The 24,749-nt window shown below is 39.4% G+C and overlaps 1 protein-coding gene across 1 annotated transcript in view; it reads right to left on the reverse strand.

The window, feature by feature from the left end:
• Positions 1-24,749, reverse strand: part of NUDT3 (nudix hydrolase 3) — a 119,840-nt gene that overhangs the window by 13,289 nt on the left and 81,802 nt on the right. The window contains exon 3 of the mRNA XM_059400054.1: positions 3,287-3,331. Coding sequence (XP_059256037.1) covers positions 3,287-3,331 — 45 coding nt within the window. The remainder of the gene's footprint in view (positions 1-3,286; positions 3,332-24,749) is intronic.

A 24,749-nucleotide genomic window follows, 5' to 3' on the forward strand; every position in this document is an offset into this window, starting at 1 on the left:
ATGCCTGGCTGCAAAGCTTCAAAGGACGGAGTGACTCTCTGGTCAGGGGCAGCTGGTAACTTCAAGTTGAAGCCAGGGCTCAAGGATCATTCCAAATATCCTAGGGTCTTCAAAAATTAAGCGAAATCAACTCTGCCATGCTCTTATAAATGGAACAAAGCCTGGATGACAACACACCTGTTTCCAACATGGTTTACTGAATACTTAAAGCCCACTGTTGAGAACTCCTGCTCAGAAAAAAAGATTTCTTTTAAAACAAATAATACATTATATGCTACTAAGAATAAATAGCCAAAAAAAAAAAAAAAAAAAAGATTGCTCATTGACAGTGTCCTTGGTCAGCCAAGTGCTCTGATGGAGATGGACAAGATGAATGCTTCCATGCCTGCTAGCACAACATCCATTCCACAGACCATGGATCAAGGAGTCATTTCAACTTGTAAGTCCTTCTACTTAAGAAATACACTTCATAAGGCTAGAGAGTGAGTGATCCCTCTGATGGATCTGGGCAAAGTAAACTGGAAACCTTCTGGAAAGGACTCACCATCTAGATGTCATAAAGAACAATGGTGATTCATGGAAAAAGGTAAAAAATATCAACACAAACAGGAGTTTGGAAGAAGCTGATTGCAATCCTCATGAAGGACTTTGAGAGATTCAAGACTTGAGTGGATGAAGAAACTGCAGATGTGGTAGAAAGAGCAAGGGAACTAGAGTAAGTGGAGTCTGCAGTCAGTTAAGCGTCCAACTCTTTTTTTTTTTTTTTTTAAGATTTTATTTATTTATTTGAGAGAGAGCGAGAGCATGAGAGGGGGAGGGCCAAAGGGAGAAGCAGGCTCCCTGCTCAGCAGGGAGCCTGATGTGGGACTCAATCCTGGAACTCCAGGATCTTGACCTGAGCCAAAGGCAGTCGCCCAACCACCTGAGCCACCTAGGGACCCAAAGCGTCCAACTCTTGGTTTCAGCTCAGGTCATGATCTCAGAGTCATGAAATGGAGCCCTGCACTGGGTTCTGTGTTCAGCAGAGAGTCTGCTTAAAACTCTCTCTCTCTCCTTCTCTCCTTCCAACTGCCCTGAGCTTATGCTCTCTGCTCTCTATCAAAAAAGATAGGAAGGAAGGAAGGAAGGAAAGAAGGGAGGAAGTGGAACCTAAAATGGGACTGAATTGCTGCAATCTCATGGTAAAACCTGAAGACACGAGAAGCTGCTGCTTACGGACAAGCACAGAAAGTGGTTTCTTGAGATGGAGTCTACCCCTGGTGAAAATTGTGTGAAGATTGTTGAAGTGACAACAGAAGATATAGAATATTCCATAAATGTAGTTGATAAAGCAGCAAGTAGGTTTGAGAAGACAGACTCCCAATTTTGAAAGAAGTTGTACTGTGTGTAAACAGCATAGTCTGCTACAGAAAAAATATATACAAAAGGAAGAGTCAACTGGTGCAACAAACTATTTTTTTTTAAAGATTTTATTTATTTATTTGACAGACAGAGACCCAGTGAGAGAGGGAACACAAGCAGAGGGAGTGGGAAAGGGAAAGCAGTCTTCCCGCTAAGCAGGGAGCCCGAGGAGGGGTTTGATCCCAGGACCCCGGGGCCACCACCTAAGCCGAAGGCAGATGCCTAATGGCTGGGCCACCCAGGCTCCCTGCAAACTTCTTATTTTAAGAAACTGCCACAGCCAACCCAATTCTTAGCAACCATGACCCTGATCAGTCAGCAGCTATCAACACAGAGGCAATCCCTTCGCCCAGCAAAAAGACTGTAACTTACTGAAAGCTCATGATGATTAGCATTTTTTAGCAATAAAGTATTTTTAAATTAAAGCATACACATTGATACAGACATTGTAAGTGTATATATACACTTCATAGACTACAATATAGTATAAATATAACTTTCTTTTTTTTTTTTTTTTTTTTAAGATTTTATTTATTTATTTGACAGAGAGAGATCACAAGTAGGCAGAGAGGCAGGCAGAGAGAGAGAGGAGGAAGCAGGCTCCCTGGTGAGCAGAGAGCCCGATGCGGGACTCGATCCCAGGACCCTGAGATCATGACCTGAGCCGAAGGCAGTGGCTTAACCCACTGAGCCACCCAGGCACCCATAAATATAACTTTCATATGCGCTGACAAAAATCAAATATTTGACTCACTTTATTGCAATAAATGCTCTATTGCAGTGGTCTGCAACTGAACCGACAGTATCTCTGAGGCTACGCCTGTACTTTGAAATAATTCTATTTGTCTGGAGGGGACTATGGGATTTTGAAAAAGAAAGAAAACTATTCTCTTGGTGCTGCTTTGTTTTGAAAACACAGCAAAACAAAGATGGCGTCTACCCTAGACTCGGACCTCAAGGGACTAGATGTTTTTGTCCCCCCCGATTAGGATGTTGAAATCCTAACTCCCAATGGGTTAGTATTAGCAGGTAGTATTAGGAGCTCCCAATCTGGCAGCAGATTGGGTTGAGAAGGGCTGACTCTTGGGATAAAAGATGCCCCAGTGAGCAACCATCCCCCTTTCACTGTGTGAAAACAGAGAAATGGCTACAAGAACCCCCTGCTTTTCAAAAATTCTAGGTAAGCCACTTCAGTTTCACTTTTATGAAAGACCTACATCAGTACCTGCTTTTGCTAACTGAAAGAAATCTGAAGAGGAATTTGCATTTATTTAAAAAAAAAATGAAAAGCAAAAGAAGCATTCAGCATTTCTATTGTAGCAAGCTATCAGAAGCAGTGGCCACCTGGAGCCGTGAGAGAGGAGAGGGTGGTCAGCCGGGCTCCTTCCCTGGGAACTGCACTCAGCACTCCCTCACTGAGCTGCCAGAGCTGTGGACTGGGGCTCTGCACACCTGTGCGTTAGCTTAACTTATTTTATGTAACCGTTAACAACATGGATCCTGAAGTATCAGAAAAGCCTCAGAGAGATTGTTTTTTGGTTTTGGAAGTGCTAAAAAAAAAAAAATCACCATATAAATTAATTGCTTCTTCACTTTCTACCATTTTGACTTACAAAAGGCTTCCTATGAACACGCTACTTTTGGATAGCAGGAGAAACTAGTAACTATGAACCAGGAAGTGGGTCCTCACCAGACAGTGAGTCCGCTGGGGCCTTGATTTTGGACTTTCTAGCCTCCAGAACTGTGAGAAACTCATTTCTATTGTTTACAGGACACTCAGTTTTGTTATAGCAGCCTGAAAGGACGAAGACAAAGAAATACATATATCCATATTACATGGTTACTAACATGATACCAATTGCACCAAAGATTTTAATAGGCTTACCTCAAAAATTCCAACTAATCTTCCCAATGTCCCTTTTACTCCAGCCTGAAAAGTGAAGAAGAATTAACACATTAATATTGTTTATATTGCTGGTCTCATTCTGAATCAAAACCCAAGGATGGGGGTGCCTGGGTGGCTCAGTGGGTTAAAGCCTCTGCCTTCGGCTCAGGTCATGATCCCAGGGTCATGGGATCGAGCCCCACATCGGGCTTTCTGCTCGGCGGGGAGCCTGCTTTCCCCCTCCTCTCTCTCTAACTGCCTCTCTGCCTACTTGTGATCTCTCTCTGTCAAATAAATAAATAAAATCTTAAAAAAAAACCCCAAAACCCAAGGATGACTAGGTCTATGGAGGTCACACCAGTATTTTCTGAGTGTCACAGACTGGTAACAGCAGGGTGTGCTCTAGGGAGGGAGGATTCCTCTCATCTCCTCCCCGTCTCTCTCCCCACTGCCATGCCGGCCAAACACAGCAGGTAATCAAGGCCATGAAGCCACATGGAAGATATTTTGAGGTATTAATTACTTCACTCACTCACTCATTCATTCAACAAATACATTGACTGCCTAATACGTGTCAGAGATACAGTGATGAATAGGCTAGAACACAGGATCCAAGAACAGGATCCTTATCTGACTCGTTCTTGGCTGTCTGCATACAATAAGTCTGAAAAACAGGGCTCAGCACCTTGTAGAAGCAGCTCAGGAAGGCGTAAGTTAACAAGTACATAAACCTGGTGATTCTGCTAGTGACAGGAATTGACAGAGATGCACAGAATGATATGATGGACAGAGTTGACAGGGAGGTAGCAACTTCATACAGCGGTGAGGCTTTTGTGCATAAACTCCATTATCTCCCATTGGCCCTTTGGTATTTTTTTTTTTAAATTTGTGTCTTTCTGATGCATCACAGGCACATTTTTCAGTTATTTCAATTGATTAATTTTCTTTTCAGCCTATCAAAACTAGGGCTATCCCATCTCTAGGCATGTTTTTCATTTCTACCTGTTCTTTACATATCTGTTTCCATTATGTATGCCTTTGTTTCCATGATTTTTTGTTCTTTTAAATTTCTTCATTCACCTTTGAACAGCTTGAACATACTTAAGTTCCTTGTCAGGCCATGCCATAAAATTCATTTCATCTGAAGTGAATTCATGTTCCAGCTGGTGAAGGGCTTACTTGTGAAGCTTCTGCTCCAACGATATCCAGGGAATACTGCAGGCAGAGCCATGGAATCGGGTGTGGTTTGGCTCCATCTTTTACCGTGCATTGCTTCTGTGTCCTCTCCCTACCTAGGTGCACACCTTTCTAAAAGTCTCTGCTCCTGGTATCCTTTCCGTTGGGAACCTAGGCTCTCCTACTCCAAGGGTTCTGAACACTAGCCACCCAAGGCCTGTCAGGCTGCAGTCTTCCCATGACATTCAGGAGTTCTACCCTATTTCTATAGAGGTGGTACCCACCTAACTTTTGTGCCAAGCTATGTCTTTTTTTTTTTTTTTCCAAGCTATGTCTTTTTAGCTTTTGGTTTTTCTATCTTATATCTGTCCCTGCTAGAGGTGAGGAGAGCAAGAGAAGGATGAATCCCTGGAAGTGCCTAAGAAATGCTGTAACTTGTTTTTAATTTCCACTGCCTTGTTATGTTATAACTAAATTTGTAATAAACTAAAAATTGAGGCAAAAATACTTTCTAAAGACAAGAGGTACTCATTAAGTCTGTACAAAATGAAGAAAATTTTGAAATAAGTACTCCGGAAGTTCTTCAAAGATATTTAAAATAAAGGCCAACTTATAGGCCTAGACTCCTAGGTAAGCTATATTTTAAAATCAATTTTTGAGAATTATCTGTCAAAGAATTCTCTTCTTTCCTCTTGCCAACATGCCTGTTCATTTCCTATCCATTCTTTCCCCCATGTGGCTTTGGGGTCTACTGAAATGAAATGTTTACCTTTTCTTATTTAAACTGATTCTCTACATGTTTAAAAAATTTTTTGTATTTATTTAAGTAACCTCTACAGCCAATGTTGGGCTTGAACTAATGAAGATCAAGGGCCACACACTCCACTGACCGAGCCAGCCAGGTGCCCTTGAACTGACTCTACATTTTTAGAGATAATTGCACTCCACGGCCAGTTAAGACTAAGATTGTACTTTATGAATTAACCAATGTAGCTGCCTGAACAAGTGGGACGAGCTGGCAGGCCAGCCTAGACTAGAAAACCAATTCAGTACCCTCACCCCGGTAGCCTGAACACTCAGATCAACTCCTGAGATGTGACACTCGTGCTCCTGCCTGTGGTCACCACCGACTGGGCCTAGAGCATCCGTCAGGTTGGTGGAGAGGGAGGGAGGAAAGGAGATTCACAGAGGCTCAGAGAGGGCATCATTCACATTTCTCTTCTGCAAAGTAGAGACATAGTTCTCTTTAGCAGTTTTAACTGTTAAATTAAAATTTTTTTCCCTAAAGAAACCAGAAGTTTAGAAAAGAAAATGACCTCCATTTTTTTTTTTTTTTTTTTTTTTGGTCAGAGAGAGAGAGCGCGCGCAAGCACAGGCAGACAGAATGGCAGGCAGAGGCAGAGGGAGAAGCAGGCTCCCTGCTGAGCAAGGAGCCCAATGTGGGACTCGATCTCAGGACGCTGGGATCATGACCTGAGCCAAAGGCAGCCGCTTAACCAACTGAGCCACCCAGGCATCCCTGATCTCCAATTTTTTTAAAAAAAGATTTTATTTATTTATTTAAAGAGTGTGTACTCATGGGGGTAGGGAATGGAGGAGGAGGAGAGGGACAAGGGACAAGCAGACTCCTCGCTGAGCTCAGAGCCTGACACAGGGCTCAATCTCATGACCCTGAGATCATGACCTGAGCCAAAATCAAAGAGTCGGACTAAACTGCCTGAACCACCCAGGTGCCCCAATCTCCAATTCTTTTTTTTAAAGATTTTATTTGTTTCTTTTGACAGAGAGAAAGAGTTCACAAATAGGCAGAGAGGCAGCAGAGAGAGAGGGGGAAGTAGGCTCCACGCCAAACATATAGCCTGATGCGGGGCTCGATCCCAGGACCCTGAGATCATGACCTGAGCTAAAGGCAGACACTTAATCCACTGAACCATCCAGTTGCCTCCCAATCTCCAATTCTTAAGGGAGCAATTAATTTAATATTATTACAGTTCAATACAACTTATTTAAAACTTTTGTTTAATAATGGTGTTTTCTGCATCAACACATATCTGATTTACTTTAACAAAGGCAGTTGGAAAAAGCATTAAAGCATTTTTTTCTTTCTTCTTCTTCTTCTTTTTTTTTTTTTGCATTTTTCTTTATCACATAGATACATTCTGGGGTGCCTGAGTGGCTCAGTCGGTTGAGCATCTGCCTTCGGCTTCGGTCACAACATGGGAGTCCCAGGGCTCCCTGCTCAGTGGGGAGCCTGCTTCCCCTCTGCCCTTCACCCCACTTATGCTCTCTAATAAATAAATAAAATCTGAAAAAAATAAAATAGATGTCTTCTTACGAAGTCTAGTGTAACTTAAATAATGGCATCTGCACAAAGAAATTTTAGTGGCATTTATTTTCACTTCTAATTAAACTTCAAGTTGTGGAAATTAACAATAGCTTTATTTGTTTCAATGTTCAAGTTTTATACTAATATTTAGGGGATCTACTTTGGAGAACTCTATCTAAGGTGATCTTGCCAATGAGTCTATGATGAAAAGCAAAGAAATATTCTTTTATTTACCAGTTTTCTTAGGAGGAGGTGCCTCTTTCGTAAGCAAGAGGATTTCAGTTCTTGAAAGTCATAGTGCTGATCAAAAGGAAGATTCCTCAGAGGCAAAGGTCCTCCAAGACAGAGTTCACTGCAACATTTTATGTTTTCATGCTTCTCCACCGTCCAATTAGCTTTGAGCTAGCTCCCTGTCAACTGCTGCCACAAGCACCAGAAGAGAGTTATTTTTGTCGCTCACATGATTCTCGCATGTGGGCTGGGGTAGGTGTCAGGGTCACATCAGACAGAGAGCTGGCTCCAACATTTCGGGATGAGATTTGAGTCTGGGCTTATGGAAGTCTGTTCTAGGCAGGGTGCTGGGATGGACCTGTTCTTCTCCAAATCATATAAAAGCAGTTATAATTTTAATCTATATGTCAAAAACCCCAAAATCTGGAGAAGGAGACTTTATTTAGAAGCTCATTTTAGCTAGCAGTAAGAACTCCCCTTAAAAAAAAGGAAAAAGAAAGAAAAAGAAAAAAATATATTGCCCTTCATTATCCAACTACATGCAGGTAAGTGCTGCCTTGAACTTCTAAGTATAATACTTTAATTCTAGCACTTTCGGACTAGTTAACAAAAATAATTTGGGCAACTGCTTACTTTTTAAAAAGAAAAAAACCCTACAAATTTCTTTTTTTTCCCCTTTTGGGATGTTTTGCTGAGACTGAAGTGCCAACTAGCGAGAGTCCCGTCATGCCATCTTTCCTGCTAGTAAGCTCTCCCACCAAGCACACGAGACTCAGGCGGAGGCACTGCCAATGGACCAGCCTTGGAGACTGCCCCTCCGACAATCTGCCACCATGAAGAGCCCTGGCTGTGTCGCTGTAGTCCAAGTGGGTACAAAATGGATCATCACCTTCTGAAACCTATTTTTTACTCTAAGGTGGACATTCTGGCAGACACTGACGGGTGTCTAGCGCACCGGCACTCTTCCTTCCACTGTTCTACCAGTAAGACCTGGATTCTGTTCAGGGAAGAGCTATGGCACACCTGGAATGGCGCAGGGAATTCTGCTCCCTTCTGCAGTGACAGGTTCAGGCGTGCCATGACCCAGTTCTGGACCAATGGTTTCTGGGAGGCTGTCTCTTGGGGGCTCATGGAAGGAAAAGATTTCCCACCATGATAAAGAGCTGCATAAAAAGAAACCCTACACCCTGCTTGTCAAGTGGGGACCTGAAAACTTGGAGCTGCTACAGTCACCTTGTGCTCCTAAGGGGAAGGGCAGGAGACTCAATGAGAAGCTGAACTGAAGTTGGGCCCTGAGGTGGCTGAGCTGCTGAAGCAATGACATAATGAATGTCCAACCTCTGGGCTTGCTATGTGAGATACATAATCGGTATGGTTGAAGCCGCTTCTAGGCAGGTACTCTGGTACTGTATAAGAACACTTCCTGCTACTTGCTTTGATTTAGAAGGTAGCTCTCAGAGGAAGACTTGAGTATCCCGAAACAATTATGAACATCCAAGCGAACTGCAGTATAACAGCTTGCTCTATTAAACCAATAAGCCCAGATCCAAAAGGAGCTCAGGGGAACCACTCTCATGCAAGTATGTGTATGAGGAAACCCAGGAACAAAAATATATGGTCTTCAATACACACACCTTTCTGGTACCTGCCAAACTTAAGTAACAGCAGGAAAAGAGTCACACTAAAGACAGATGAAAGTAGATGGGACGCCATCATGATTAAGTCCTGTGAAATCCCATCCCAGAGATTTTTTGTTTTTTAAATGAAATATTTCAAACATCAAAAAAGTAAAGAAATAACAGACATTCAGGTAGTAGCCAGCTTTGTCAAATAGTGATGTACCATTTTGTGTGTTTTTTTTTTTAAGATTTATTTATTTGAGAGTGAGAGTGTGTGTGCACACAAGAGTGGGGGAGAGAAAGAGCGAGAAGCAGACTCTCCGCTGAGCAGGAAGCCCAATTAGGGGCTCAATCCCATGACCCTGAGATCATGACAGACGCTTAACTGACTGAGTCACACAGGCACCCATGTATTTTTAAAATTTTTTGTAAAGAAATAAAACTAGTGGTACCACTGAAACCCCATGTGTACTCCCCAGCCCTCGGAGGTAACTACTCATCTGAATTTGGTGCTTATCACTCTCTTGCATGTCTTTATACTTGTACTACTTAGGTATCTAGCCATTACTCATGGTAGTATTGGTCAGTATTTTCTGTATGTTCCTCTACTCAATTAAAAAAAAGGATTATACTTTCTGCAACTCTGTCCCCTCAATTTCATGGTTCTGAGTTTTAGAGATATTGAAACATGTAGTTCAAATTAATTCATTTTGGTTGCTGAACAGTATTCTACTTTAGGAACTTACCACAATTAATTCATTTGCTTGTTGGTAGACATTTAGTTCTGCGATTATAAAAAACACTGCAAAACCCCAAACCAAAACCCAAAACCTCTCTTGTAGATATATCCTTGTTACAACCCACCACCTGTATCAGTTTCTTTAAGATCAAATTTCTGAATCACAGGATAAAAGTACCACCAATTTCCCCACATATTATCAAGTTCCTCTATGCAGTACATCAATGGCAGAAATGACCACAATTCTCTACCTCTTCCTATCCCCGTGTCCTTTGAAATGTGATTTTACAGTTCTTCCTATCAAGGGATACTCCTTTACGAGGCTGACCTTGTGACTTGGCCAAGAGAATGCAGACTGACGCTGTACCAGTTCCAAGACTAGGCCTCAAGAGGTCTTGTAGCTTCCACTCTGTCTCTTAGAACTCTGCCACTGCCATGTGAGCTAGTCTCCTAAAGGATGAAAGACCTGTCTCAGCCGAGGGTAAGAGAAAGCAGCCTACAGCCGGCTGACCTCCAAACAAGAAAGCCTAGCTAAGAGGAGCAGAGCTGCCTACTCTGCCCAGAGCTGGCCGTAGACATCGGAGCAGTCCACTCAGTTTAGTACTGAGGAGTAGACACTGGAAGCAGACCCATGGACTTGTGAGTAACAACCAATACTTAACTAATTTAAGCCACTGAGTTTGGGGACAGCTTGTTATACAGCAGTAACTACCAGGTATATTCTCCAAGTACACAGGCAATGTACAAGTTCCCATCACTCTCGTTCCTCTTGAATATTTTTTTGTTGTCAGCCTTTTAAATTTTAAGTGAACATGAGGAGTATGAAATTACACTGCATAATTTTTCTAACAGTGTACTTTTTCCTGTTTAATGGACATTCAGATTTCTTTTGGGAATTCATACTATTTTATCTATTTTTCCTATTTGATTATTGACCATTGTAATGATCTTCTGAAATTCTGTCTTAATACTTAGCCTCTGTGATAAACATTTATGTTCTGCTTCCAGCCTGATACCCGTTTTTTAAAAAAATTTTATTAAGTTTTTAAATTTTCATTCCAGTATAGTTAACATACAGTGTTACACTGGTTTCAGGTATACAATACAGTGATTCGACAATTTTTTTTTTTTTTAAGATTTTATTTATTTGACAGAGATCACAAGTAGGCAGAGAGGCAGGCAGACAGAGGGGGCGGGGAAGCAGGCTCCCTGCTGAGCAGAGAGCTCTATCCCAGGACCAGGGATCATGACCTGAGCTGAAGGCAGAGGCTTTAACCCACTAAGCCACCCAGGTGCCCCTGATTCGACAATTCTATATGTGGTCTTCCATAAGTGCACTCCTCAATCCCCATCACCTAGTTCACCCATTCCCGCCCACCACCCCCTGCCAACCTTCCCTCTGGTCACCATCATTTTGTATAGTTAACACAAGTCTGTTTTTTGGTTTGTCTAACTCTCTCTCTTTTATTAATTCCATATATGAGTGAAATGAAATGTATTTGCCTTTCTCTGACTTATGTCTTTATTTTTGATGTCCTATGCTAAACATATTTTGTAAGATATTGCTGATTTTACTTATCTTTTCCTTTTGTCTTTTCAGTATTCCTTCAATCTCCCACACTTTTTCTAATAATTTGAAGAGTTTTATAATATGATGCATCAAAATTAATTTGGGAATTTATTCCCAAGTACCCAATGGTCCAGAGGCTCCAGAATAGATCCAGTAGGTATCATTCTGTTTTACCAATCTAGTTGTCAAATTGTATACTAATATCGTGTGGTTTGAACTAATACAGCTTTATCCTAATACCTGCAAGGGTAGTCCCCTCTCCTCTGTTCTTTTTCAAAAACTTCAAAGCCATTTTTGTACTTTTATTCTGCCATATAAATATTAAAATACCAAAAATCAGTTTTTTAGATCTCTGAAAAATCCTTTTGGGATGTTTATTTTTATTATTGAATTTTTAGGTTAATTTAAGAAATACATCTTTACAATAGTCTTATCAGGGAATAGACTGTATCTCTCCCTTAGGTATTTTTTGATTCCTTCAACAAACTTATTATTTTTATTGTAAACATCCTGCACTAGTCTACAGCAAAGCATTTTAGTTTTAGTTCAGTTTTGTTGCTATGAATGGTTTGTATTTTTAAAAAGTTATGTATTTTCTTTTTTTTTTTTTTTAAGATTTTATTTATTTATTTGACAGACAGAGATCACAAGTAGGCAGAGGGCAGGCAGAGAGAGAGAGAGGAGTTAGCAGGCTCCCCGCAGAGCAGAGAGCCCCATGCGGGGCTCGATCCCAGGACCCTGGGATCATGACCCGAGCCAAAGGCAGAGGCTTTAACACACTGAGCCACCCAGATGCCCCAAAAAGTTATGTATTTTCTAATCAATTACTGCTTTAAAGAAACATTGCTGGACTCTGCATATTAATCTTATGTTTGCAACCTTTCTAAATGCTCTTACTAGTTGTATCAGTTTCCGTTGTGTTCGTTTTCTGAGTTAATAATTATTTATCATCTAAGTTAATAATGATATCATCTGCAAATAATAACAATTTTGTTTCTTCCTTTTAAATATTTACAATTTCTATTTATTTTTGTCTTACTGCAGTGGCTAGGACCCCAGTTCAGTATTAAATGGTAGCATGAGAGCAAACGTAACTGCCTTTTTCCTGTCTGTTGGGAATACCCAGAAGATTTCAAAACTATGATGCTTATTGCCGGTTTTATTAAGACCAGCTTTCAGGTTAAGGAATTTTATTTTAGTTTGCTAACAACTTTCAAGATGGAGAGATACTGAATTTTATTTTTTCAAGATCTTTTTTTATTTTAAGTACAATATACCCCCAACATGGGCTCAAACTCACGACCTATGAGTCATATCAAGATGAAGAGGCACATGCTCTACTGACTGATCCAGCTAGGCGCCCCTGGATACCGAACTTAAAATAATTTTTCCTTATTTACTGAGATGATAATTTAATTTTAATCTCTTAATGAAGTAAATTACATAAACATATTTTCTGAGACTTATATTTTGGGGAAAATTTAGTTGTGTGATATTCTGAGAAAGCTGCAGATCCTATTTGCTCTTCTTTTACTTGGGATTTTTTTTTAAAAGATTTTATTTATTTATTTGATAGAGACAAAGAGCACAAGCAGGGGGAGCAGCAGACTTTCCACTGAGCAGGGAGCCCAACGCAGGGCTCTATCCGGGATCCTGGGATTATGACCTGAGCTGAAGGCAGACACTTAGCCAGCTGAGCCACCCAGGCGCCCATCTTTCTACTTCTAATTATCAGGATCGGGGTCAGCAAACTATAAATTTGTCCTGTTATTGATTTTTGTAAATAAGCTTGCACTGGAACATAGCCAGGCTCATTCACTGAAGTATTATGTATGGGCTCATTCATGTTATAACAGCAGAACTGAGTATTTGTGACAGATACCATGTGGCTTCCAAAATCAAAGTATTTATTATCTGGCCCTTTACAGAAAAGCTTGCTGATCACTGATCAAGAGTTATACCAGCCTTAAGAGGTATAGTTCTTTTCTGAAACAGTTCTTTAAGATAAAACTATATAGGGGCGGGGGATTCCTGGGTGGCTCAGTTGGTTAAGCAGCTGCCTTTGTCATGATCCCGGGGTCCTGGGATTGAGTCCCACCTCAGGCTTCCAGCTCAGCAGGCAGCCTGCTTCTCCCTCTGCCTGCTGTTCTACCTGCTTGTGCTCACTTGCTCTTTCTCTCTGACAAATAAATAAATAAAATCTTATATATATGGGCGCCTGAATGGCTCAGTTGGTTCAGCATCTGCCTTTGGCTCAGGTCATGATCCCAGGGTCCTGGAACTGAACCCAGCATCAGGGCCCCTGCTCCCCAGGGAGCCTGCATTTTCCTCTCCCTCTGCCAGCCACATCCCTCTTTGTGTTTCTCTGTCAAATAAATAAATAAAATCTTGAAAAAAAAATGATAAAAACATGTATTTTTGAAATTTTGGTAAAGTTCAATTAATCTTAGTATTTTTTTGTCAGCAGGTGATTAAACACTTAATTTTGACAAACATTAATAATTTGTATACAGATTTTCTAACCTTTTTTTTTTTTTAAAGATTTTATTTATTTGACAGATAGAGATCACAAGTAGGCAGAGAAGCAGGTAGAGAGAGAGAGGAGGAAGCAGGCTCCCTGCGGGAGCAGAGAACGTGATATGGGGCTCGATCCCAGGGCCCTGGGATCATGACTGGAGCTGAGGGCTGAGGCTTTAACCACTGAGCCACCTAGGCACCCCAGGTTTTCTAACTTTTAAGACTTTATTTATTTATGTATTTAGAGTGTGAGTATGAATGAATGGGGGAGGGGAAGAGGGAGAGGGAGAGACTCTCCAGCTCATTCTGTGCTTAGCCCGTAGCAGATGTTGGGCTCAATCTCACAACCCTGAGATCACAACCTGAGCCCAAATCAAGAGTCAGTTGCTTAAGTGACTAAGGCCCCTGGGACCCTCAGGTTTTCTAATTTTTGTGTAGGTTTGGGTAGTTTTTTCTAGAACAACAAAAAAAAATTTTTAAGATTTTATTTATTTATTCATTTAAGAAAGAGAGAAAAGAGTGCACAAGTAAGAGCAGGGAAAGGGGCAGAGGGAGGGGAGGAGCAGACTCTCCACTGAGCAGGGAGCTGAGGTAGAGCTTGATCCTAGCACCCTGGGATCATGACCCAAGCAGAAGGCCAGTGTTTAACTGACTGAGTCACCCAAGTGTCCCTTTCTGGAAAATTTTTATCAAAGTTTTCTAATTTTTGTGTTTATGGCTCTACATAGCAGCATTCTCACAATGCAGAAGATTCTATTATATTCTATGGTTATTTCTTATTTTATTTATTTGTTACCTTTTCTCATTTCCTTTATCAATAGTCCTGCAAGAGGCTTGTCTATTTTATTAGAAAAATAAAAGTAACCCACTTTTGGTTTTGTTGATCACTTATATTTTCCTGTATTAATTTTTGCCATTTTCCTTGTTATTTCCATCCTTTTACATTCTTTGAGTGTATCCTGTTGTTTTTTCTAGGGTACTGGATGCTTAGTTTAATGTCTATTTTGCTTTTTAATAAAAGCCTCTAAGCCTCAAAGAACTGAATGAGCTATACCCAGTAAGTTATGGTATGAAGGGCTTTCAATTGTTCAGTTCTATTTGTTTACTAATTTTTATTGTGATTTGTGCTTTAACTCAAGAATTATTTAGGGGGCGCCTGGGTGGCTCAGTGGGTTAAGTCTCTGCCTTCTGCTCAGGTCATGATCTCAGGGTCTTGGGATGGAGCATGGGGCTCTCTGCTCAGCAGGGAGCATGCTTCCCCTTCTCTCTCTGCCTTCCTCTCTGCCTACTTGTGATCTCTGTCAAGTAAATAAATAAAATCTTAAAAAAAAAAAAAGAATTATTTAGAACAGTTTTTCTGTTTCCAAATATATATTTCTCTGTCAAGCTAACTTTATTGTTGATTTCTAATTTTACTGCATGTGTCAGAGTATATATACAGACAATCCCTGACTTACAATGGTTTGACATATGATTTTTTAACTTTATGATGGTGCAAAAGTGATACACATTCTGTAGAAACTGTACTTTGAATTTTGATCTTTTCCTGGTCTAGTGCTATGTGGTATGATACTCTCTTGTGATACCAGACAGTGGCAGTGAGCTGCATCCCCAGTCGGCCACGTGGTCACAAGGACAAACAACCAATCACACCATTCTGTACCTGTACACCTTTTTAAAAATAAAAATTAAAAAGACCTGTAACCATCTATTTTCTCTCACTCCCCCTGCTTGTATTTCCTCTTGCACTGTGTCTGTCAAATAAATAAAATCTAAAAATAAATAAATAAATAAATAAAATAAAATAAATTTATTTATTTGACAGAGACAAAGCACAAACAGGGGGAGCAGCAGGAAGAGGGAGAAGGAGAAGCAGGCTACCCACTGAGCAGAGAGCCTGACGTGGGGCTTGATCTGAGGACCCTGGGATCACGACCTGGGTAAAAGGCAGACACTGAATCTACTAAGCCACCCAGGTGCCCCTATACTATCTCTTTTATTAATATTAAGTGTCCCTCTTGTCCCTCTACATGCTTTTCAACTACATTCTATTTTGCTTAATGTTATTTATTTATTTATTTTTTAAATTTTTTATTTTTTATACACATATATTTTTATCCCCAGGGGTACAGGTCTGTGAATCGCCAGGTTTACACACTTCACAGCACTCAATTTTGCTTAATGTTATAATTACTATCTAAATTTTCCTTTGGTTATTATTTGCCTGATATGCCTTTTTCTACCCTTTCATTCTTAGTCATTCAGTACTACTGTGTTTGAAACATATGACAAGTTATCTTTTCTTTTTTAAAAAGAATATTTTATTAATTACTTATTTTATTAATGATTTTATTAGTTAATAATTTTATTAATTTATTTGACACAGAGAGGCACAGCAGAAAGAGGAGAGGGAGAAGCAGGCTCCCCAATGAGCAGAGAGCCTGACATGGGGCTCAATCCCAGGACTCTGGGATCATGACCTGAGCGGAAGGCAGACACACTCAATGACTGAGCCACCCAGGCGCCCCTTGTTTTCTTTTTAATACAAGTTTGTGTCTATTAATTATTTAAGTTTAAAGTGTAACCAAGTTACATTTATTGTGATATTTAACCTAGAAACGTAGCTTTTTCTGAGTCACATGGTGTCCCCTCAAGGTGAATTAGACTCAAGAGTCCTTAAATTAACTTCCTGTGTGGGAAGCTCTCTGCTAAGTGGCACCTCAGCTGGGTCCGTTAGATCTCCCCAGGTCTAGTGGTTGTCGGGTGGCTTAAAGATTATGGAGTCTCCTGAAGCAAAAACTGCATTTACTATTTGCTGAAGCCAGGGCGAATTGTATAGGAGTCAATGGAAAGTCCACTGTGGATCTACTTCCTAAGGACTAAAAATCCTTTCCTGCAATGTGGAGCTGGATAGGAAAGCAAGTACAACTGGTTTGGAAGAGTCATCTGGACTCAATTCATTTAGCAGAAGGCCTCTGGCTCCTATCCCATAAATTCAACTTCTATTCTATTCCAACACAAACCAGCTCAAATACAGTGCTATATTCTCTAACAGAGCAGATTCTAATCTCTACACTAAGCCACTGACTTAGCTATTCATCAGTGGATAGTATTCAATTATATGTGATAATATAAACAGATAAATTGAGTAAAGAGATTTCTTTTATTCCACTTTGTAAAAACAATGGTTGAAAAATAATTTAGTAGTTATTTGCAGTAAAAGAGAGCTGACCTTTAGGTTCTCCTAGTAAGTTTAAAATAAATAATAATAAAATTTCAATTGTGACTAAAGAATTTTTTTCTTTCTTAAAGATCTTATTTATTTACTTGACAGAGAAAGAGAGAGACAATGAGAGAATGAACACAAACAGGGGGAGAGGGAGAAGCAGGCTTCCCGCCAAGTAGGGAGCCTGATATGGGGCTCGAAAACTTAGGAAAGAGTAGTTATTATCTTCAAAGAATCTGAGAGGCTGTGGATCCTTAAAAAGAACAAAATGTACGTAAAAGCGACAAAGAATAAAAATGGTATTATAAAACTTACAAATGTGACTGTTGATATAACATATTCATTATAAGGGCAAAACCCTCAGTGAGACAATGCAAGTATTAAGCAAGAAATAAGACATTACTTATTTGTGGTTTTCCCTAGGGAATTACTTAAGCAATGTTTCTTTTCTTTCTAAGTCTTCCAGTCCTATTTTATTTTTAAACTATGGACCATACACAAAAATATTTTGATACAGTTTTAGAATTCAGGGGGAAAGGTTATCTTAAAAAAGAAACATTCTTCTTAGATGGTCTATGCCCATGTATTTGACTCAGTGGTCTTAATTTCCTTCCTTAACAACTGACACACGTGGAACTTTGAATCTTGGCAGACAGCTGGCCTGGTAGGAATGGAGTGAATGGAAAAGCATCAAAAACAGGTGAAACCTATGAAGAAAGTAAAGGAATCTACTACCCCAGCCCCTAACAGTCCCTGTAACTGCTCCTGACATGCACATCAGTGTCCTACTAAGCTCTGCCTGTGCCGAGCAGGGAATGAGCGGTCAGCAGAGCTCTAACTCTGCAGTGGACAGGAACTCGGGCCCTGCAACACTGATGAGTTTATAAGGAGTGAGCTTGGCAGGCTAGTGGAGTAGGGCTGATGGCTGAGGCAGGTGAGATGCAGAAAAGCAAAGACAGGCAGAAGAAAGAGACTATCCCTAAAAAAAGGGGGCCCTGGGGTGCCTGGGTGGCTCAGTAGGTTAAAGCCTCTGCCTTCGGCTCGGGTCATGATCCCGGGGTCCTGGGATCGAGCCCCACATCGGGCTCTCTTCTCATCGGGGAGCCTGCTTTTTCCTCTCTCTCTACCTGCCTCTCTGCCTGTCAAATAAATAAATAAAATCTTAAAAAAAAAAAAGGAAACTAGAAAAAGAGAGCAAATTAAATCCAAAGAAAGTAGAAGAAAAAGAAATAATAAAATTATACGAGAAATCGGGGGCACCTGGATGTCTCAGTCAGTTAAGTGTCTGCCTTCAGGTCCAGGGATGGATCCCCGCATCATCGGGCTCCCTGCTCAGCAGGAGTCTGCTCCTCCCTTATGTCCCCTACACCATGCTCTCTCTCTCAAAAAAAATCTTAAAAAAAGAACAGAAATCAATGAATTTCAAAACAGAAAATCAACAAAACTAAAAGCTGGTTCTTTGAAAGGATCAATAAAATCACTAAGTCACTAATCAGGCTAACTAAGGAAAAAATGAAGACATAAATTACTAATACCGAAGTGAAAGAGAGGCTATCCGTATAGATCTCATAAACATCAAAAGGATAATAAAGGAACACTATGAATCAATGAATACTATGTTCACAAATTCAATAAACTAGATGAAATGGACCAATTCCTTGAAAAACACAACCTGCCCAAACTCACAAGAACATGCAATCTAAATAATCTAAATCCAAAAATACAATTTCTAAAGAAACTGTAATGATAATTAATAATCTTCTAAAACAGAAAGCACCAAGCCCCAATGGGTTAAGTGGTGAAATCCACTAAACTTTTAAAAAGAAACCATACCAATTTTCTATATTCTCTTCCAGAAGGCGGAAGCAGAGGCAACATTTCCTCTTATTCTATGAGGCCAGCATTACCCAATAACAAAACCAGAAAGACATTATAAGAAAACTACAGACATTCTTTCTTTCTTTTTTTTTTTTTTAAGATTTTATTTATTTATTTGTAAGAGAGAGAGTGAGAGCGAGCACAGGCAGACAGAGTGGAAGGCAGAGTCAGAGGGAGAAGCAGGCTCCCTGCGGAGCAAGGAGCCCGATGTGGGACTCGATCCCAGGACGCTGGGATCATGACCTGAGCCGAAGGCAGCTGCTTAACCAACTGAGCCACCCAGGCGTCCCCAGACATTCTTTCTTATGAACACTGATGTAAAAGCTTCAACAAAATATCAGCAAATCAAATCCAACAATAAATTAAAAAAAAAAAAAAAGAATTATAAATTGCAGTGCCTGGGTGGCTCAGTTGGGCATCTGCCTTCAGCTCTGGTCATGATCCAGGGTCCTGGGACTGAGCCCCGCATCAGGATCCCTGCTCAGCAGAGAGCCTGCTTCTCCCTCTCCCTCTGCTCCTCCCCCCTGCTTGTGCTTTCTCTCTCTCTGATAAATAAATAAAATCTTTAAAAAAATAATTATAAATCAAGATGAAGTGTGATTTTCCTAAGTATGCAAAACTAGTTCATTATTTGAAAATCAATTAGCACATCAAGAGGCCCAAATAAATAAATAAATATCACAGGATCCTATCAATAGATGCATAAAAAGCATCTGATCAGATCTGACACCTACTGTTCATGATAAAAATGCTCAGTAAACTAGGAATAGAGGGGAACTTCCTCAAACTTGATAAAGAAATCTATAAAAACCTACAGCTAACTTCAGACTTAATGATGAGAAACCAGACATTTTCCCACTAAGGTCAAGTACAAGGAAAGTCCCCTCTTAACCATTCTTTTTAAACATCATACTGGAAGTTCTAGCTAATGCAATAAGACAAGAAAAGGAAATAAAAGGTATACAGATTGAAGGCAGAAATAAAACTCTGTTTGCAGATGACATGACTATAAGAGATTTTGAAAGAATTGGCAAAAAAAAAAAGAATACTTGTGGAATTAATAAGTGATTGTAGCAAGGTTGCAGGATATAAGGTTAATATATAAAAGTTAACTGCTTCCCTATATGGCAGCAAAGAAAATGTGGAATTTGATATAAAAAACACAATACTAGGGTACCTGGGTGGCTCAGTGGGTTAAGCCTCTGCCTTTGGCTCAGGTCATGATCCCAGGGTCCTGGGATCCAGCCCTGCATCAGGCTCTGCTCGTCAGGGAGCATGCTTCCCCACCCCTCTCTCTGCCTGCCTCTCTGCCTACTTGTGATCTCTCTGTTAAATAAATAAATAAAATCTTAAAACAAAACAAAACAAAAACAAAAACAAAACCCCACAATACCATTTATATTAACATGCACCCAAATGAAGTACTTATGTATAAATCTAACAAAATATGTATAAAATCTATATGAAGAAAACTATAAAACTCTATGAAAGAACTTAAAGAATTAAATAAATGGAGAGCTATTCCACGTTCATGAATAGAAAGACTCAATACTGTCAAGATGTCAGTTCTTCCCAACTTGATCTGTAGATTGAATGCAATCCCAATCAAAATCCCAGCAAGTTTTTGTGGTTGATATCAATAAACGAATTCTAAAGTTCACACTAAGAGGTAAATATCCAGAATAGCCAACCACTATACTGAAGTTATATAATAAAGGACTGTTACTACCTAACTTTAAAACTTACAATAAAGTTACAGTAAACAACACAGTGTGGTTTTGAAAGAAGAGACAAATGTATTAACGGAACAGAAAAGAGAGCAAAAGCAATACAACAGAAAGGAGAATATTTTCAACAAAATGGTGCTGCAACAAGTGAACACCTACATGTAAAACAATGAATCTAGACATAGACCTTTCTTCCTTCACAAAAATTAACTCAAGATGGGTCAGACCTAAACATAAAATGCAAAACTTTTTTTGCAGAAGAAAACATAGCAGAACACCTAGCTAGATGCCTTGGGTATGATGATGACTTTTTAAATACCAAAGGCAAAATCCATAAAATAAAAGAACTGGTGGGGGCGCCTGGGTGGCTTAGTTGGTTAAGCAGCTACCTGCAGTTCAGAGGATGATGCTGGAATCCTGGGATCGAGCCCCAGGTCGGCCTCCCTGCTCAGTGGGGAGTCTAATTCTTCCTCTCCCTCTTCCCCTCTCCCTGCTCCTTCTCTCTCTTGCTTATCCTCTCTCTCAAATAAACAAAATCTTTAAAAAAAAAAAAAACAAAACCCACAAGCTGGTAAGCTGGACTTCACTAAAATTAAAAACTTCTGCTTTGTGAAAGATAGTGTAAAGAGAATAAGAAGACAAGTCACAAGACTGTGAAAAAAATATTTGCAAGCACATATCTGATAAAAGACTGTTATTCAAACAACAAAGAACTCTCAAGACTCAACAATCAGAAAATGAACACCCTGATTTAAAAATGGGTAAAAGAGGGGCACCTGGGTGGCTCAGTGGGTTAAGCCTCTGCCTTCTGCTCAGGTCATGATCTCAGGGTCCTGGGATCAAGCCCTGCATTGGGCTCTCTGCTGGGAAGGGAGCCTGCTTCCCCGACTCTCTCTGCCTACTTGTGATCTCTCTCTGTCAAATAAATAAATAAAATCTTAAGGAAAAAAAAGAGGGTGCAAGACCTGAACACACAACTCTCCAAAGAAGATATACAGAGAGCTAATAAGCATATAAAAAGGTATTCAACCTCATACGTTATTAGGGAATACGTTAAGGACTTTCAGATTAAAAGGAGAAACTATTACACCCCTATTAAATGGTCAAAACCAGAACAGTGACAATACCCAGGGCTGAGGAGGAGGTGGAGCAAGAGGACCTCTCATTCATTGTTGGTGAGAATGTAAAACGATAGATATCTTGGAGGTACAAAGCTAAATATATTCTACCATACAATCCATCATCATGCACCTTGATATTTACTCAAAGGAATTCAAAACTAATGTCCACACAAAACCTGCACACCAAGGTTTATAGCAGCTTTATTCATAATGACCCAAACTAGAAGCAAGCAAGGTGTCCTACAAGAGATGAATGGATAAACTGTGGTATATCCAGACAATGGATTATTTAATGCTAAAAAGAAATGAGCTATCAAGCCATGAAAAGATATGAGGGAACCTTAAATGCATATTACTAAGTGAAAGAAGCCAATCTGAAAAAGCCACATACTATATGGTTCCAACTATATGATATTCTGGAAAATGTAAAACTATAGAGACAGCAAGACCAGTGGTTGCCAGAAGTTAGGGGAGAAGGATGGATGAATGCAGGGCACAGATTTTTAGCACAGTGGAACCATTCTGTATGCTACCGTAATAGCAGATACATGTCATAGTACATTTGTCAAAACTCACAGAATATACAAGAGTGAATCCTGATATGACCTGTGGATTCTGGATGACAATGATGTGTCAATATAGGACCATCAGTTGGAACAAATGAACAACTCAGGTGGAGGGTGTTGATGGTAGGGGATCTTGCATGTGTGTGTGGAGATTGGGGGTAAATGGGAACCTTGTACTTCCTGCTCAATTTTGCTATGAACCTAAAACTAGTCTAAAAAAATTAAATCTAGTGGCATGTGGGTGGCTCAGTTGCTCAAGTGTCCAACTCTTGGTTCTGTCTTGGGTTGTAATCTCAGGCTCATGAGATGGAGCCCTGTGTTGGGCTCCTGAGTGCACAGTCTTCTTCAGAGTCTCTATCCCCTTCTTCCTCTGAACTCCCCCAGTTCTCCTTCTCTCAAATAAATAAATAAATGGGGAAAATTAAATCTATTTTTAAAAAAGAAAGTAACCACTGCAATAGAGATAGTATATATAACTTCCATGTCACTAGAGAAGATAAAGGAAGAACAGCCAATTTAGCAAAATGTAGACTCATCACAAGAAAGGCAGATGAGAATAACACAGTATAAAAGATGACGAATATATTTTTTCAAAAGTTATCATAATTAGGATGCCTAGCTGGCTCAGGCAGTGGAGCATGTCACTCTTGATCTCAGGGTTGTAAGTTTGAGCTCCATGTTGGGTGCAGAGACTACTTAAAAATAAAATCTTTAAAAACAGTTATAATTAATGTTAATAAGGCTAGATTTCATTATTCCAAAGTCAAAGACTTTCACGCTAAGTGAAAAATGATGTACAGTCACAAGAGATATATAACTAAAACAAAATGACATAAAAAGGTAGAAAATAAAGGGTTAAGTGATATGAGCAAAATGGCCAACCTCATCACCCCTTAAAAAGCAGAAAAGGCTAAAATTCAGAGCAAAAAGAATAAACAGGACAAAGAAACTAATTTTATGCTGATATTGTATGATCCATTATGGAAATAAAACAACCATTATTCTTTATATGCTGAATTACATAAACAAAGAAAGAAAAATACAAAGCAAAATATAAGGAGAAACAAACAAAAATCACAATTACAACAAAGGATAACACCTCCGAATTTCAAAGCTTAAACCAATGGAACAACTGTGTTTGTACATATGAACAAAGACTATATAATCTTTAATTGTGTACAAAATAAAATGTTTATAAAACTTAAATATACTTGGCAAAAAAGATTTTCTTAATAAATTCCCAAGAGAATTTTATAGGCCACTTCCCCTCCTTTCCATCATGATTAATTTCTGAATCATATGAGACTGCAGTTTTGATTTTCTTTGGGACTCAAGAGTTATTTCAAGGTGTTTATTGTTTCCCTAATTAAATTTGGAAATCAGCAGAGTAAGACACAATTTCTAGCTCTCAAAGTGGCTAGGGTAAAAAAGAAAAGTACCATGCAAATACATAGGAGAAATTTGCATTTTCATGGAGATGGGTCATAAACAGGTAGGTACTCTTCCTAAAGAGCAACTGGACAATTAAACACAAAACTTAAACATTGCCAACAACTTTTCCTCAAGAAATTTATCCTAAAGAAACAACTAGGCAAGTACCAAAACAACAAGAACAACAAAAACCACCAAACTGACTAGTATTCTCAATGTTGTCTAGAATAATGAAAAATTAGGCTCAAACTAAATGTTCAGCAACGAATAGTCTAAACTATGGCATATTTATAGATGAACTATTATGAGGTCTTTCAAAATAATCACTCATATATATGCCTATTACCACAAAGGGTTGTCTGTCCACAATATAAGCCAATGAAATGGCTAAATTCCAGTATTATTTTTACACACACACACACATAATTTATGGATATGCCACATGTATGAGATTACCAAAATGTCAACAAAGGTTATTTTTAGGTGATGGAAAGAGAAATGATTTTTGTTCTCAAGTACTGGTTACTTCTGTTTCAGTAACAGATGAAGATTATGGGATCAAAGCAAGTAAGGTAAAGTGCTAATGGCAGAATGTAGGTGGTGGGCATATGGGCATTTAAAATAAAATTCATTTACTAAGGCAATGGGTTTGAATATAATATTGGGAAAAAATGTCAATCCTAAAAATTTGCAGGAAAAAAATATTATTTTAGAATCTAAAAATAAGGTACTCTCCTTTCCATCTCAATCTTTCAGACTTCACAAAATATGCTACAGAAGACAGCAGCATATTTTTCAATTATGTGAGCATGTTAAAAAAAAAAAGCTATAAAAAATTAAATGAAACCAACACCAAAAATATAAATCCAGTTTCTCTCCTAACTATGTATTCAAAGTAACTTAAAAGGCTCATACAATTCATTAACCTGACTCGCATCCTCCTGATGAGGATAATGGGGTAGATGAGGACTGGGGAAGTAACAACCCAGTGTTTGGAAACATTCTTGTATGGTCAGGTCATGTTCCACTGTGTGATTTCAGGGCAAATTACTCCTCTTTTCTAGTAATAATAGCTAACATTTGAGTTCTTACTGTCTACCTATAAAGCAAATATTACCATGATTCCTATGTTCCAGATAAGAAAACCAATGCTTAGAGATAGATAAATAATTTGCCAATGCCGTGCCGTTAAACAGTAGCACAAGGATATGAACGTAGGAGACCAATTCCAAAGCCTGCACACATTCCAAATGTATGAATGCCCTCCTCCTCTCTGCTGCGGAGAGAATAAATCAGGACACCTTCTGGAGGGCAGGCAAGCTTATATAAATGGAAC

Source organism: Mustela nigripes, chromosome 5, assembly GCF_022355385.1.
Source record: "Mustela nigripes isolate SB6536 chromosome 5, MUSNIG.SB6536, whole genome shotgun sequence".
In the NCBI taxonomy this organism is placed as follows: Eukaryota; Metazoa; Chordata; class Mammalia; order Carnivora; family Mustelidae; genus Mustela; species Mustela nigripes.